Below are 16,084 nucleotides of genomic sequence, written 5' to 3' on the forward strand. Positions count from 1 at the left end.
TATTTAAGTGCCACGTATTTAAGTGCCACGTATTTAAGTGCCACGTATTTAAGTGCCACGTGCCACGTATTTAAGTGCCACGTATAAGTGCCACGTGCCACGTATTTAAGTGCCACGTATTTAAGTACCACGTATTTAAGTGCCACGTATTTAAGTACCACGTATTTAAGTACCACGTATAAGTGCCATGTGCCACGTATCACGTATAAGTGACACGTATCACGTATTTAAGTGCCACGTATCACGTATTTAAGTGCCACGTATCACGTACAAGTGCCACGTGCCACGTATTTAAGTGCCACGTATCCCGTATTTAAGTGCCACGTCTTTCATTTGCACGTATTTTTCCTATTGTAAGGTGGCATTAATCCCGGTTAATAATGGAGAGGCGTTAATAAGACGCCTATCCATTATTAATCCTATTAAAGGGTTAAATGGCGGAAAAAATTGGCGTGGGCTCCCGCGCAATTTTCTCCGCCAGAATGGTAAAGCCAGTGACTGAGGGCAGATATTAATAGCCAGAAGAGGGTCCATGGTTATTGGCCCCCCCTGGCTACAAACATCTGCCCCCAGCCACCCCAGAAAAGGCACATCTGGAAGATGCGCCTATTCTGGCACTTGGCCACTCTCTTCCCACTCCCGTGTAGCGGTGGGATATGGGGTAATGAGGGGTTAATGCCACCTTGCTATTGTAAGGTGGCATTAAGCCCGGTTAATAATGGAGAGGCGTCAATAAGACGCCTATCCATTATTAATCCAATGAAAGGGTTAAAAAAAAAAACACAAACACTAGAAAAAAAATATTTTAATGAAATAAAGACACACACTTTTTGACCATATTTTATTGTACGCTCAATCCGTCCTGAAGACCCTCGACCTGAAAAAGACGCAAAATAAAAAAACAAATTCATACTCCCTGGCCCTGTCCGCAGAAATCCATCGAGGGTCCCACGAAGATCTTCCATGGAGAACAGACACATCCAGAGATATGTCTGCTCTCCACGGCTGCAGCAACACACTGACAGGAGCCATAGTTCCTGTCGGTGTGTCACTGCGCATGCGCGAGCGAGTTTACCGGCGGTCATTGACCCCGGCTCTCTCGCTTAACGGCAGTGCTGCGTGGGAAAGTTCAACGCAGCTGTACTGCCGTTAACCGAGACGCCGGCGCCATTGAGCTCAGGGACAGTACGCGATACACTGCTAGGAGCTTCGCTCCTGGCAGTGTATCGCCGGAGAGCAGCCGATCGTCGTGGGACACTCGGTTATGGATTCTGCGGACAGGGAGTATGAATTTGCTTTATTATTTTGGGATTTTTTCATTGAGGATCGAGGGCTTCGCCTACCAGTGTGCTGTGGGTGAGTATATACTCTGTGTTATGTGTTGTATGTACTGTACTGTGTGTCATGTATGTGTATTGTGTGTTTGTGTTTGGTGTGAACTTTAGTATTGTGCTAAGTCGCCGGACACAGGGACAACTCTCCCATCCTAAATACCGGATGGGAGTAGTAGTCCGATACGGCGACTTAGCACAATAGAGGCATATCGTCGCATGGGGACGGACACACAGACTTACCAAATCAATCAGACGCCCGACATCGATCCCCATGCGACGGTATAACTCCATGATGACAGTCTCTTCGTGACACAGTCGGGACCACACACGCCGCCCACGGACTTCCGGCCCCGCACTTCCGCCCGCTCCCCCGCACTTCCTGCAGCAGCGGTTCTGCACATCAAACCGCAGTAAAACACGCAGATATATTTTTGATCTGCGTGTTTTACTGCGATTTTGACCTCACAATGGAGGTCTATGGGTGCAGAACCGCTGCGGTTCAGGACGAAGAATTGACATGCTCCTTCTTTTTTCCGGGAGCTATTCCGCACGGCTTTTTTTTTTAAATTTCCGGACCATGTGCACAGTGTGTCCTGTTTTCCATAGGGTACAGTGTACTGTACCCTGCATGGAAAACAGCTGCGGAACCGCAGCGGCAAAACCGCCGCGGTTCCGCGGTAAAAAACGCACTGTGTGAACATGGCCTAACTGTGTTTATTTTTAAATGAAAAAAAGTAAGTTTTGTTTTATTTCAAATAAAAGACTTTATCCTGGCTGTGTCTTTATTTACCATATAACTTTAGGATTAGTAATGGATAGGTGTCTTATAGACACTCCTAATTACTAATCCGTGGTCTTGATGTCACTTGACCATACAAAGAGGACATCAACCCCACAAATATGAACCCCACTTGCCACCGCTACAGGGCAAGTGGGAAGAGCTAGGCAAAGCGCCAGAATTGGCGCATCTAATAGATGCGCCTTTTCTGGGAGGGTGAGGGCTGCTACTTTTAGGCTGGGGGTCCATATCCATAGCCCCTTACCAGCCTTAGAATATCAGCCCCCAGCTATCTGCTTTAGCAAGGCTGGTTGTCAAAAAATGGGGGGACCTCCATGCTGTTTTTTTTTTTTTTTTAATTATTTAAATAAGTAAAAAATACGGTGTGGAAACCCCTCTATTCTTGATAACCAACCTTGCTGAATCTCACAGCTGAGGGTTGCAGCCCCGGCTGTGAGTTTTGCCTGGCTGGTTATCAAAAATACAAGGGACCCCACTCAGGATTTTTTTTAAATGATTAATTTACAGCGCAGGCAGCAGCTGATGAATACTCTCATCAGCCGTTCCTGCTGTCACTGTTATTAGTGGCAGCAGGCATCGGCTGATAGGAGCAGTAGTCCCATCAGCTGACACCAGTGACCGAAAGTATAAAGTTTACCTCCGATAACAGCTGCTAGCTCACTCTGTCTTTTGACAGCGTGGGTTTCCCGGCTCTGACCGGCGGTAATGATTTTACCTCCGATCAGAAGCGGTGTTTGCCACAGTGTCATACACGTGACAACGTGGCAAGCACTGGATGTTCAGGCCCCCCATTCAAGTGAATGGGGTCAGAGTCTGGGTACTGTTCTAGTACCCGAACTTTTTGTAACCGTCCGGCCGGACCCCAACATCCAAGTGTGTGCCAAACTCTACCTGTAATTTGTCTGACGTCACTGTGAGCGTGAGAACGTTATCACACTCCCGGTGCCGTCAGGAAGGTTATAGGAGTTCACACAAGACACTGAACGGCGGTAGCAGACGCTGCTCAGTGTTTCTGCTGGATGACAGGCTGTATGGTCGCATCATGCAAACATACAGCCTGCCATCAAGATGCAGTGGTAGCAGACTGATACCTGCGTTTTTGCAGCGTTTTTTTTCACCAATGGGTGAAACACGCTGAAAGAAGTGACATGCTCTATGTCCAAAAAAACATGCAAAGCAAAAAAATACTGATGACCAAAAAAAGTGTGTGCATGAGATTTCCGAAATCTCATAGGCGTTGCTTGTACTGTAAAAAGCATCTGAAAATTAGCATAAAAAAAGCAGCAAAAACACCCAGTGTGAGCATAGCCTAAAACCTAAGCGTAAAGATGGTGATTTTGCTGTAATGTGGTCTTTGCCCAGTGGTAAAATTGCAATTAAAACAGCTTTATTTAAGTAAAATGTTTTCCAAAGTTGAAGGTGGATGGCCAATATGGCCAAGTTCAGCTGTTAAGGTACATCTTTTGCAATGTGATCATTTTATTATTTATCTAGGGCTTACTGGGAGAAATCGTTTAAGGCTTGGTTGAAAAATGACCGCGGCACTCAAAGCATTTCATTCCATAGTGAGAGTTACTCTACCAAATCATCTGTTGTAGAGAAATCTAGATCTAGAAGGTATCCTCATCACACCTCCCGCCGACATCGCTCTAGATCTGGCAGCTTTTCTTCGGTGAGTATAGAGTACGTGGGTGAGTGATCTCCTATCTCAATGTATTGTAGCACTCACTATTATGTAAGCAATTTATAGCATGTGGTGGCTTTTTTCTTCATTACCAGCTGTATAGTGTTAGCAAATTTGACATTTAATTTTTTTTTTTGTTAACTACAGAAAAGCAGCACTAAAACTTAAAGCTGAATATTCTCTAGAAGTATATTGTGACATTCATAAAACTAACCATGATTTTTTTTTTTAAATTCTAGGGACCTAATACATTGATACAAACAAACTGATCTAACAAACCAAATTAATGGTCTTCCTATGAAAAGATAACACTACAAATCTGCATATGCACCATATTCATACTTTTAATTGTTTTTATAGGCATTTTAAGAACGGTCTTGACTGCACACTATTAGGGCTTGTGCCCATGACCACATTTTCGGTCCGAGTGCGATCCAACAAAACATAAGATCGCACTAATATAACCCTCCGACTGAGATGGTCTGAGAAGACAAATGTAGCATGCCCGAGTATCTGATTGCCTTTAAATGTAGTGTCTGATTTTCATGGCCTGGCAGAATGGAGAAGATTGAGCAATTCTTTTTTTTTAATTTATTTATTTATTTTTTTTCTTCCCATTTTTCCCCTCATCTGAGAAAATCTGATCACTCTCTCTGAGCATAATCTGACTGAATCTCTCAGATGAGAGAAGATAGGCTGGTATGCAGCTGCCCTTAGGGTAAGTTGTCACAAAATAGATTTGCTGACACTCTTGCTGATTCTCCGCCGATTTGTTTTTTTTTTTTTCCTGACCTCCAGTGATCAAGCGTCATGTTGACTTCTGACCACTGCAGCTTGGATTGGCATGTGGAGAAGTGTCTTCCTGATTTGACTTAATTGATAATTTTTTTTCTTTGTATAGAAAAAGACTAGCATTTCATACCATTGGATAAACCAAATACTCGCTGAAGGGAGGCGCACCAAATTTATTATTTGGGCTGTCCAAAGAAGCTGTTAACCTATGTAGATTTTGGTTACAGTTTACACAAGTTTTCGGTGCTCTTAATTAAAAATTTGACATATTGTAGTTGTCCATACCCCTTTAAGTAATCGTCCACTTTTTTTTTTAGCGCTTTTTAGCAAAGTGATGCCACAAAAAGACACAAAGTTGCTAAATTTTGGTGTAACTATTCATTTACACAAAACTTTGGAACTTTTAATGCAAGAACACTGGCAAAGTGAATGATTTTCAATTTTTCCCTTTTTTTCTGTGAAGCTGCACAAGTAAAACCTAGTTCTTTGTAGACAGGTTAGGGTAGAAAAAAATTGCAAAAGGTTCTCTTTAAATACTTTTTGACATCTGGGGTAAACACTCTTAAAGCTTCTTTCACACTTTCGTCGGTACGGGGCCGTCACAAAGCGTCGGCGTGACATACCGACTGACATTGTTAAAATTCGGCACAATGTGGGCAGCAGATGCAGTTTTTCAACGCATCCGCTGCCAATTCTAAAGTCGCGGGGAGGAGGGGGCAGAGTTCCGGCCGCGCATGCGCGATGGGAATTGCAGGACAAAATGTACGAAAAAACGTTCCCTTGAACATTTTTTTCGCTATGACGGTCCGCCAAATACCAACGCATCCAGTGAACGACGTATGGAACGTGTGTCCATACGTCGGGATGCGTCGGTAATACAAGTCTATGTGCAAAAAAACGCATCCTGCGGGCAACTTTGCAGGATGCGTTTTTTTACACAGAACGACGCATTGCGACGTCTTGCAAAAGACGGAAATGTGAAAGAGGCCTTAGAGTGAATGAAGAGCGTACTAATAGATACATTTTACTGTGTTTGTGAATGTTACAAGATACTCTTTTGCTTATGGTGAGCTTAAAGTTAACTTCCTCTGTAGTTATCTTATAAACATATGTATAATCGAGAATATTCTTTCCCTAATCTTCCTCTATGTACATAGATGTAGTAGTAATAAAATATAAGAAATGACATTTTAGAGAATTTCTATGCGCATTTAGTCCAGCTTCAGTGCTGAGGCGTCTCTAACCTGCACGTCTCCCTTTGCAATATCCCCTATCGTTCTATGTTTTTATATGACTGCACACCATTCACCTACACGGACGTGGATCGTGTCGTCTTAATGTAACCACCTTCGGTTTTTATCGGCAATGAAACCTACTCCTTGTTCCTGTTTGTGACTGTTGGGCGAACAGAAGAGTCATCGAAGTGCTAAGACCAGCCAGACTATTGAAGATGACAAGGAGGGGCACCTGTTGTGCCGGATTGGAGACCGCATCTTGGACAGATGTACTGAAGCCTGTTCCGTAAAACTTTAACATACTTACTCTTCGTCAGCTTTTTCCCCTGACTTTCCCTACCCCATGAGATAACTGCAGAGCTAATAACCATGAAGGGAGAGGCAGGGTCAGATCAGGGTAGAATGCTTTGTATAACCATCCATCCCTTTCACTACTTGGCAGAACTGCAGAGTCCCTGTGGCAGCTATGTTATTTCCTTAGCAGAAAGATAATGAATGGTGCTCTATCCATGAGGTCTTTTCTATCATAGGTATACTTTATCTTTTTTTACCCTTCAAGTGTTTTCTCATAAATGAAATATTACATTTCTCTGGTAGATCACGCAGAACAGTCTATTCCCTTCTCAGACATTCCACCTACTGAGCCCAGTACTGGCAAGAAGAAGGCGCTACAAGGGTGAACTCGCACACAACAGATTTGCTGCTACTAATTTCTAGATCTGTCCCATTCATCTAAATAGGACCTGCCGAAATTCTCATGCTTGCCTCTAAAAGATGTCTATGGAACAGATCTTAAAGCTGCTGAATGTACGAATTCACCGTGATTTTTATGATCCATTTCCCTTGGCTTGTGCAACAACGAATTACTCTGCTGCCTGTATACTAGAGGTTTCTGGTGGTGTGGCTGAGTTACTTGGCATGTGTACCGACATGATTTTATGTTTTTGCGTGATTCAATAGAAATGTAATATTTAATTGTGAGGCAATCCATTTAACTACTTTTGTAGAGCTAAACTGTTCTGTTACTGACATGAGGTCTTCTAATTCACTTTTAATCTTTTAGAGGACCTGTCACCAGGACAAAAGTGCCCAGCTTTGGCTCTTATTTTATTCCCACTGCTTCCCTGTTTGTTCTGCTTATTTGGTTTATTTAAATCGACCATACAGATCCAGAGATGTGGGCCTTTATTGTGTGATAATTTTTATTTTAACAAGGAGATGTGGCTTATATGATTCTCTCGAGTATGTCTTTTGGCTGCTCTGAATAATTACCCTTTGAAGAAGCCACCTTGGTAACGACTATAAGAGTTAGCAGGAAATTTGCTGGAACAGTCTGGTAGACTTATAAAAAAAACTGCATGCTTGGGAGCAATGGGAATAAAATACAGGAAGAGTAAAAAAAAAATGGCTACTTTTGAAATAATCCCCTGTAATATACATATCAGAATATTACACTTACTACTCTACAGAAAAGCTTAGGGATATGTTTGGCCATTACCGCAGCAGATGGAGAAAACTCAATTTACATACATGAAGTTGTCTCCAACTGTTAATGGCTTGATGGTAAAGGTATAAAAATAGTAGTATTCCTAACGAAGATCTATAATGAAAAGCATACATTTTAGTTCCTTACTTAGAGGTGAAAGCTACTATTTTTTTTTTTGCAAAAAAAAATTGGCCAATGGTGGCTATTAAAGGAAAAAAAGAAACTGGTACCTACCAGACTCCCATCATTCTACCCCACTGCTATCTATGTTCCTCTCTCACCTCCTGGTCTCATCACGTGGCCAGTATGACCAGTAGGCTGTCACTGATTGTCTGCAGCCTTCACATGCTGCTCATGCTGGAAATAAACAATCTCTTCCCTTCAATGTGAAGGCTGCAGCCAATCGGGGACTGCTGATTGGCTGGACGTGATGTCTGTCTCGGGAAGAGGACACCATGGGGGGGGGGGAGGCACAAGCAGCAATGGGGCAGAAATGCAGTTGGACTGATTTATTATACCTACCGGCCCATTTTTGTTTATGTAAAAAAAAATCTTTTAAGATTAGTTTAAATGAATGTCCAACTTATCTGTTGGTTTCTGTGCAATATATGGAAATTGAATAGTTGATAGATGGACTCTGGATATCTGCACAGCAGTGAAGGTACTGGTCAGTCTGTTACATAAAGCCTGGCTTCATTTTCTCACTTTTCACAGTGTTATAATATCTAGCTCCTGCTCTTTGTGTCTTTCAGATGAAATTGTGAGAATTCTAGGCGAGGGGACTTTCGGCAGGGTTGTAGAGTGCTTGGACCATCACAGGTTTGTCACGGTGAAACATCCTCTCTTATGGCTACATGACAGAGCCCAATGTGCAGAACCTGAAATGTAGTGAGTGAAGGCTGCAATGGCTCCATGTGTTGTCACACGGGGTTCTTCCGCAGAAGAATAGTTTGTATAAGTGTTAGCCTTCAATTCATTCAGCGTCTCATGGCACATACTTCTGAGATCCATCAGAAAAGCCCCAATACAATATCAGCGGGATACTGATGTAAAGTGGAGGCCTCATCCACCTCAATAATAAGAGCACTTAGACCTATTAGGCCAGGTGACCACCATCCAGAACTAGCAGCACTTTGGATGCAGTGTATGTTCGCTGCATCCAAAGCGCTGCCTTCTATTGAATGCAGATAAATCCGCATGTGTTCACTGAACCGTGTGCATTTACTACATTCAATATTCTATTGATGTAATTTCTCTTGAGGAGACTAGCGTCTCTGCAAGACAAATTGACATGCTGCGGTCTGAAAAGAGGCACCGCATGTCAGTCTCCGCGAGCATCTGTGGACGCATGGTGGACATGGGATTTTTTAAAAAAATTTTTATTGAAAATTTTCAAATTTTACAGGAAAATACAAAATAGGCATTTTAGATTTTTCACTATATTTATAGGTTAACAAACAATCTTATACTACAGTAGTTAAACATTTTCAAGTAGATAAATAGTAAAATTTTACAAACAAACACAGACTCCGACAAAAGGAAAGGGGGGGAATTATGTGGAATGTCATGACCTAGTTATATCCATCTCCTAAAGGTCAATTATTTAATATGGACCAAAAGGAATCCCAAGGAGACCAAACAATGGTAAATCTCTCTACAGTATTGTCATTAAGGGCTGCCCGGTACTAAAAGTTCCTGATATCCTTGATGCGAGAATATAGATCTAGTTGGGAATGTGGAGAGGTTTGTTTCCAATGGTAGACAATCAAACAGCGTGCTTCTGTTGACATATGTAAAAGCAATCTAATGGATCTCTTAGATATGGATTCAGGAAGATTATTTATTAGAAAGAGCTGAGGACTTAATGGGAGATCCACTCCAAAACCTTGCCTAGTGAGGAGTTGGACTATCACCCAGAACGGTTTAATCAGTCGACGGTCCTAAAAAATGTGAAAAATAGAACCTCTAGACAGGATGCAACACCAGCAAAGGGAAGGCATAGATGGGTCCATTTTATGTAAAAATTCAGGTGTATGGTACAACATGGGATTTCTTGAAATCCCATCCACTATGCTGTAACATGTGGCCTCTGCGGGTTTGACATTGCATAAATACGCAGCCTTAAACCCACAGCAACTCTGGATCGTGGGCAAATAACCTTACTGTTCTATACAAAGCAACCTTAAGCTGAATTTTTTTTTCTCGTTTTGTCTTAGAAGAAACACCAGGGTTGCTCTAAAGATCATCCGGAACATAAGAAAGTATCGGGAGGCTGCTCAGATGGAGATTAATGTTCTGAAGAAGATTCAAGAACAAGATAAGGAAAATAAAAAGTAAGAATTTTTCCACAAAGCTCTTCAATATATCTGAATAAGTACATACGACTGACTGCAGAATACAACTATTTTACTTATAATTTCAAGACATAATTTTTCTCCTAAAAGGCATGGAGGGTAAGGCAATTTTAAAAGTGTACTAAAATGAAGACATCTAAACCTTTTCCCGACATACTGGTGTTTCTCACTAAAGACATTTATGGCATACTCATTGGGATGCATGTATCTCTATTCTGTCCCTGCCTAGATGCAGTAGCTATCTTAAAATCTGTTACTTTTGTAATTCCACCCAAACAGCCTATGCAGTGGAATGCAGGTGCCATCATGCATTTATACATTCTGCAATAGTGACAGTTAAAAAGGCTGTCATCGTGTTCTTACCTTTTAGTCCCGACTCCCATCCCACCCAGATTTATTGCTGCTGATTTTCCGTGTCTCCAGTTTCATTAGAGGGACTGTCATTTTATTTTTTCTTATCTACTCAATTCAGTCTGTTCATGTTATCCAAGTGTGGCTCAATGTTTCCCACGGACCCATAGACTTGAGCCCAATACGATTTTTTTTTTTCTCCTTCAACCCCCCGGTCCGAGATAAAAATAGTATAAACATAAGGGTGAATGACCTCGGGGAGATCAAAACATCCAACACCGCGGAGACACCATCACGTGTTTCTCAACGCAGTGATCCAGAACACTGCCCCCATCCCTAAAGGGAAATATGCAAATGCATGTAGAAAAGCCACGGAGACACCATCACGTGTTTCTCAATGCAAGCAATGAATAGCCAGGTCTTTCACCGGGAAGGAACAACCACGGGAAGGGCAGCATCCAAGAGAGGAAAACCACCTATGCCAAAACATGGTATCCATCCACAGACAGCTGTTTCGGGGTATTTGCCCCTCATCACCCTTATGTTTATAGTCTTTTCACCAGGCACTGCTCCTAATAGCCAGTTTCCTACTCCACACTGATGAGGGGCAAATACCCCGAAACAGCTGTCTGTGGATGGATACCATGTTTTGGCATAGGTGGTTTTCCTTTATTGGATGCTGCCCTTCCCGTGGTTGTTCCTTCCTGGTGAAAGACCTGGCTATTCATTGCTTGCGTTGAGAAACACGTGATGGTGTCTCCGCAGCTTTTTTACATGCACGAGATAAAAATAGGACATGCGCACGGCCTCATTGAATAACATGTACCGTATATACTCGAGTATAAGCCGAGATTTTCAGCCCAAATTTTTGGGCTGAAAGTGCCCCTCTCGGCTTATACTCGAGTCACGGTCGGAGGGGGAGAGGGCGCTGAGGTATACTTACCTGCTTCTGGCGCTCCCCCTGCCCGTCCCACGGTCTCCGGGTGCCGCAGCTCTTCCTCTGTCAGCGGTCACGTGGGACCACTCATTAGAGAAATTAATATGGACTCCACTCCCATAGGGGCGGAGCCGCCTATTCATTTCTCTAATCAGCGGTAACAGTGACCGCTGACAGAGGAAGAGCTGCGGCACCGAAGACCAGCTGTCCGGGGGAAGGAGCGGGACGCCGGGAGCAGGTAAGTATTACATATTTACCTGTCCTCGTTCCACACGCCGGGCGCCGCTCCATCTTCCCGGCGTCTCTCCGCACTGACTGTGCAGGTCAGAGGGCGCGATGACGCATATAGTGTGCGCGCCGCCCTCTGCCTGATCAGTCAGTGCAGAGAGACGCCAGGACAGGACGCTGAGGAGCTGCAAGCAAGAGAGGTGAGTATGTGTTTTTATTATTTTTATTGCAGCACAGCTTTCTATGGCACAGCTATGGGGCAATTCTGAACGGTGCAGAGCACTATATGGCACAGCTATGGGGCAATTATGAACGGTGCAGAGCACTATATGGCACAGCTATGGGGCAATTCTGAACGGTGCAGAGCACTATATGGCACAGCTATGGGGCAATTATAAACGGTGCAGAGCACTATATGGCACAGCTATGGGGCAATAATGAACGGTGCAGAGCACTATATGGCACAGCCTTCTATGGTACAGCTATGGGGCAATAATGAATGGTGCAGAGCACTATATGGCACAGCTATGGGGCCATAATGAACGGTATGGAGTATCTATTTTTATTTTTGAAATTCACCGGTAGCTGCTGCATTTTCCACCCTAGGCTTATACTCGAGTCAATAAGTTTTCCCAGTTTTTTGTGGCAAAATTAGGGGGGTCGGCTTATACTCGGGTCGGCTTATACTCGAGTATATACGGTACTTGTTGTATTCTTGACCATGAATCGGCTAGCCCTGTCACTACAAATATGTAACTGTTGATTTGATTGACTGCTTCCTGCTATTCCTTTAGCAGCCCTAACATTGTGTTGGCTTTTATTGGCTGTCATGTGACCAGTTAGTGTAGAATAGAAAATATTAATACTTTTTTTTTTTCTGTTAACTTGATCAAACCTGTGATGACTTGCCATGGCTGTCTAACTTGTGTATTTCTATCCCTAGCATGTGTGTAATGATGATGGATTCATTTGACTACCATGGACATGCATGCATTGCTTTTGAGCTGCTTGGGAAAAGCACTTTTGATTTCCAGAAGGAGAACAATTATCTACCATACCCACTGCAGCAGATTCGGCACATGGCCTTCCAACTGTTTCACGCAATAAATTGTAAGTTGGCTACACATTTATGATGATGATCATATTTACTCAATTGTGACTATGTCTGATTTGTCAAGAGTTGTTCACTATATGAATGAGAACATAACTGATTATTTATAGGTATAACCAATTTAAACATGTTTGGAAAAACTAATAAAGTAAAAATAAGAAAACTAAACTTCTTCTAGCTCCTTCAAAATTCTAGCTCTGTAATCACAAGAGGTTCTTGCAGTGTCAACTAAATACACCTATTGCTATTGTTCCTCCAAACCCTTAAGCAATTGGGGTGAAATAGAGGAGTTTTAATGGCCCCTGTTCACACCAACTTTCTTTTTGAAGCACTCCCCAAACAATTGAGCTCCTGTATACTGCTTGTCCCAATCTTATCCAATCTTATTTACACTCACATTAAGGATACGGTACAAGGTTTTCTTTGACGAAGGACGATGCTGCTGGCCCCGGGCTGGGAGGAGGGGGTGTTCGGCTGTGGCAGGCTTTCAGAAAATTCCAAAGTCCCCGAACTTCCCATCCTTTTCACTGCTGTGAAAATGTCCGCCAGAGGCGGCGCATGTGCAGATTGGAGATGGACAATTGAATCAATAATGCGCCAAATCTAGCCAAGTTTCCACTTTGGCATTCTGATGCCGCATAGAAATCTGCTCCTTTTTAGTTGATCTCTCTAGTAAGAGAAAATTCTGAAATGTTCTGCTCACTGGTAAAAATTGTAAAATCAAAGTAAAACCTGCATCTCTTCATGCAGTGGGAAATTATCTGATTTTGTAATGTCATGTATTTTAAAAGTGTGTTATTCTTTATCCCCTTTCAACTTATTCTTTCTCTTCTTGTGTGTTGTCTCTATAGTTCAATATTGTACGGTGCTAACATTTACTGAAATGTACCCTAAAATGCAAATTCATAGCTAACTTGCATGTTTGACATTGAACACTTAGTTTTACATCTTTTAATTTTTCAGTCCTGCACGAGAACAAGCTGACACACACAGATTTAAAGCCTGAGAATATTCTCTTTGTAAATTCTGATTTTACCTCTTCCTACAATGGAGCAAAGGTGAGTTTAAATAATTTCCTGTGGGGGCTAAGGATACTGTCACACAGTGGCACTTTGATCGCTCCGACGGCACGATCCGTGACTTTGCAGCGTCGCTTGATTATCGCTCCAGCGTCGTAGACTGCGGTCACACTTTGCAATGCACGGCGCTGGAGCGATAATTTCATGACGTAGTTGCGATGTAGAAGTCATACGGGACATTGGGAATATCGTGCACACCTTTGTTACACGCTGCGATCATGCCGCCACAGCGGGACACTAGACGACGAAATAAAGTTTCAAACGATCTTTAAACGACGTACGATTCTCAGCAGGGTCCCTGATATCAGTAGCGTGTCAGACACAGCGATATCGTAACTATATCGCTGGAACGTCACGGATCGTGCCGTTGTAGCGACCAAAGTGCCACTGTGTGACAGTACCCTAAAGTTGGTCAATTAGATTAAATGAAGGTCAGAAGAGCTGGTCTTTTTCTGTGGGATTGATCACTGACTGCAGTGTATAGGGGTTTTCGTGCAGTGTGGGTTAGCATTACTTTTTAACACTCTGTTAAATTGTTCCCACAGACAACACATCATCCCTCATTTTGCTTTTAAGTAAGCCAATACGGCGGTAGTGGATGGCGTACTAATGCCGTATTGTAGCTTGATAAGGGTTCATTAGGGTGCTGAGGTAGTTTCTTCACTTAGACAGACACCCTTTTACTTCACGGTCATTACATGGGTTCATGTGCCCATGCAATCACTGGGAGAGGACATGGTTGATTGACTAATGTTTTAGATGCTGAGGGCTGGCGCTCCTACCCAGACACAAATGTAGGTTGCTGCTGGTTGTCCAGGCAGTCCTGAGCCTAAACAGGCTCTTAGGCCTACCCATGGCTATATGCCCATTAGGCCTAGAAAGTTTGCATGTCAGGTTTACACTGATAGGCAATGTTGATTTGGTATTCCAAAGCATTTAAGAATGATCACATTACGAATTCCCCTGGATGATCAGGGGAAAAAAAAATTAACTCCCTTCCAAACAAGATCCAAGTGGTTTAAAAAAAAAGTTATGCCACAATCAAAATACATTTATTTAGTCCTTTTAAGGACCCCAGATTTTTTTTTTCTTTTGTCCTATAGCTTTTTATTATTCTGTTAACATGTCTGAATGAGGGCTCATTGCTATTCAGTGAGGTGGCTTGTCAGCGCCTGCTTAGAACAGGCATCGGCAAGCCTACACAGCCTGTCAGATTGCTGATCTGACACTGTGCTATGCAAAGTGTCAGAGCAGCGATCTGACATGATATAGTGATGTCCCAACTTGGGACAATGTTATAAAGTTTAAAAAAAAAAAGTGTAAAAATGTATTTTTTTAAAAAAAATCCCCAAATAAAGGCAAAACAAAAATAAATATTTTTCCAATAAATCCATTTATTTATGTAAGAAAACAAACAAAAGTACACATTTGGTGTCGCTGCGTCCATAACAACCCGCTCTATAAAATGTCCCACTAGTTAACCCCTTCAGTGAACACGTAAAAAGGCAAAAATAAATGCTTTATCATACCGCCAAACAAAAAGTGCAAAAAACATGATCAAAAAGACGGATGTAAATAAAATCGTACAGCTGAAAACGTCATCTTGTCCCGCAAAAAAGCCGCCATACAGCTCTATCGGCAGAAAAATAAGTTATACCGCTCAGAATAATTTTTTTTTCTATAAATTAGTTTTTATTGTATAAAAGCACCAAAACCTAAAAAATGATATAAATGAGGTATCGCTGTCATCGTACTGACCCGAAGAATAAAACTGCTTTATCAATTTTACCACACGTGGAATGGTATAAACACCCCCCAAAAGAAATTCCTGAATTGCTGGTTTTTGTTCATTCTGCCTCCCAAAAATTGGAATAAAAAGCGATCAAAAAAATGTCATGTGCCCGAAAATGGTGCCAATAAAAACGTCAACTCGTCCCGCAAAACACAAGACCTCACATGACTGTGGGCCAAAATATGGATAAATTTAGCTCTCAAAATGTGGTGATGCAAAAACTATTTTTTGCAATAAAAAGCGTCTTTTAGTGTGTGACAGCTGCCAAACATAAAAACCCACTATAAATGGTAAATCAAACCCCCCTTTAGCACCCCTTAGTTAGGGAAAAATAATAAAATAAAAAAAAATAATTCCATTTTCCCATTAGGGTTAGGGTTGGGGCTAAAGTTAGGGTTAGTGTTGGGATTAGGGTTAAGGATGGAATTAGGATTTGGGTTGGAATTAGGGTTTGGGTTGGAATTGGGGTTTGGGTTGGAATTGGGGTTTTGGGTTGGAATTAGGGTTTGGGTTGGAATTGGGGCTTGGTTTGGAATTGGGGCTTGGGTTGGAATTTGGGTTGGAATTGAGGTTTGGGTTGGAATTGAGGTTTGGGTTGGAATTGAGGTTTGGGTTGGAATTGAGGTTTGGGTTGGAATTGAGGTTTGGGTTGGAATTGAGGTTTGGGTTGGAATTGAGGTTTGGGTTGGAATTGAGGTTTGGGTTGGAATTGAGGTTTGGGTTGGAATTGGGGTTTGGGTTGGAATTGGGGTTTGGGTTGGAATTGGGGTTTGGGTTGGAATTGGGGTTTGGGTTGGAATTGGGGTTTGGGTTGGAATTGGGGTTTGGGTTGGAATTTGGGTTGGGGTTAGGGGTGTGTTGGGGTTAAGGTGTGGTTAGGGTTGGGATTAGGGTTAGGGGTG

General features: G+C 42.4%; 1 protein-coding gene across 3 annotated transcripts in view; it reads left to right on the top strand.

Moving 5' to 3' along the window:
- Nucleotides 1-16,084, top strand: part of CLK3 (CDC like kinase 3) — a 76,871-nt gene that overhangs the window by 32,405 nt on the left and 28,382 nt on the right. The window contains exons 4-9 of one of the 3 annotated variants that reach the window (XM_077264027.1): nt 3,628-3,805; nt 6,020-6,113; nt 8,083-8,149; nt 9,547-9,663; nt 12,144-12,310; nt 13,275-13,369. In XM_077264027.1, the coding sequence (XP_077120142.1) occupies nt 3,628-3,805; nt 6,020-6,113; nt 8,083-8,149; nt 9,547-9,663; nt 12,144-12,310; nt 13,275-13,369 (718 nt within the window). Of the gene's footprint in view, nt 1-3,627; nt 3,806-4,516; nt 4,536-6,019; nt 6,114-8,082; nt 8,150-9,546; nt 9,664-12,143; nt 12,311-13,274; nt 13,370-16,084 lie in introns of those variants that run through there. The other 2 variants (XM_077264028.1, XM_077264029.1) reach the window with 2 other exon arrangements.

This window comes from Ranitomeya variabilis, chromosome 5 (assembly GCF_051348905.1).
Source record: "Ranitomeya variabilis isolate aRanVar5 chromosome 5, aRanVar5.hap1, whole genome shotgun sequence".
Taxonomy (NCBI): domain Eukaryota; kingdom Metazoa; phylum Chordata; class Amphibia; order Anura; family Dendrobatidae; genus Ranitomeya; species Ranitomeya variabilis.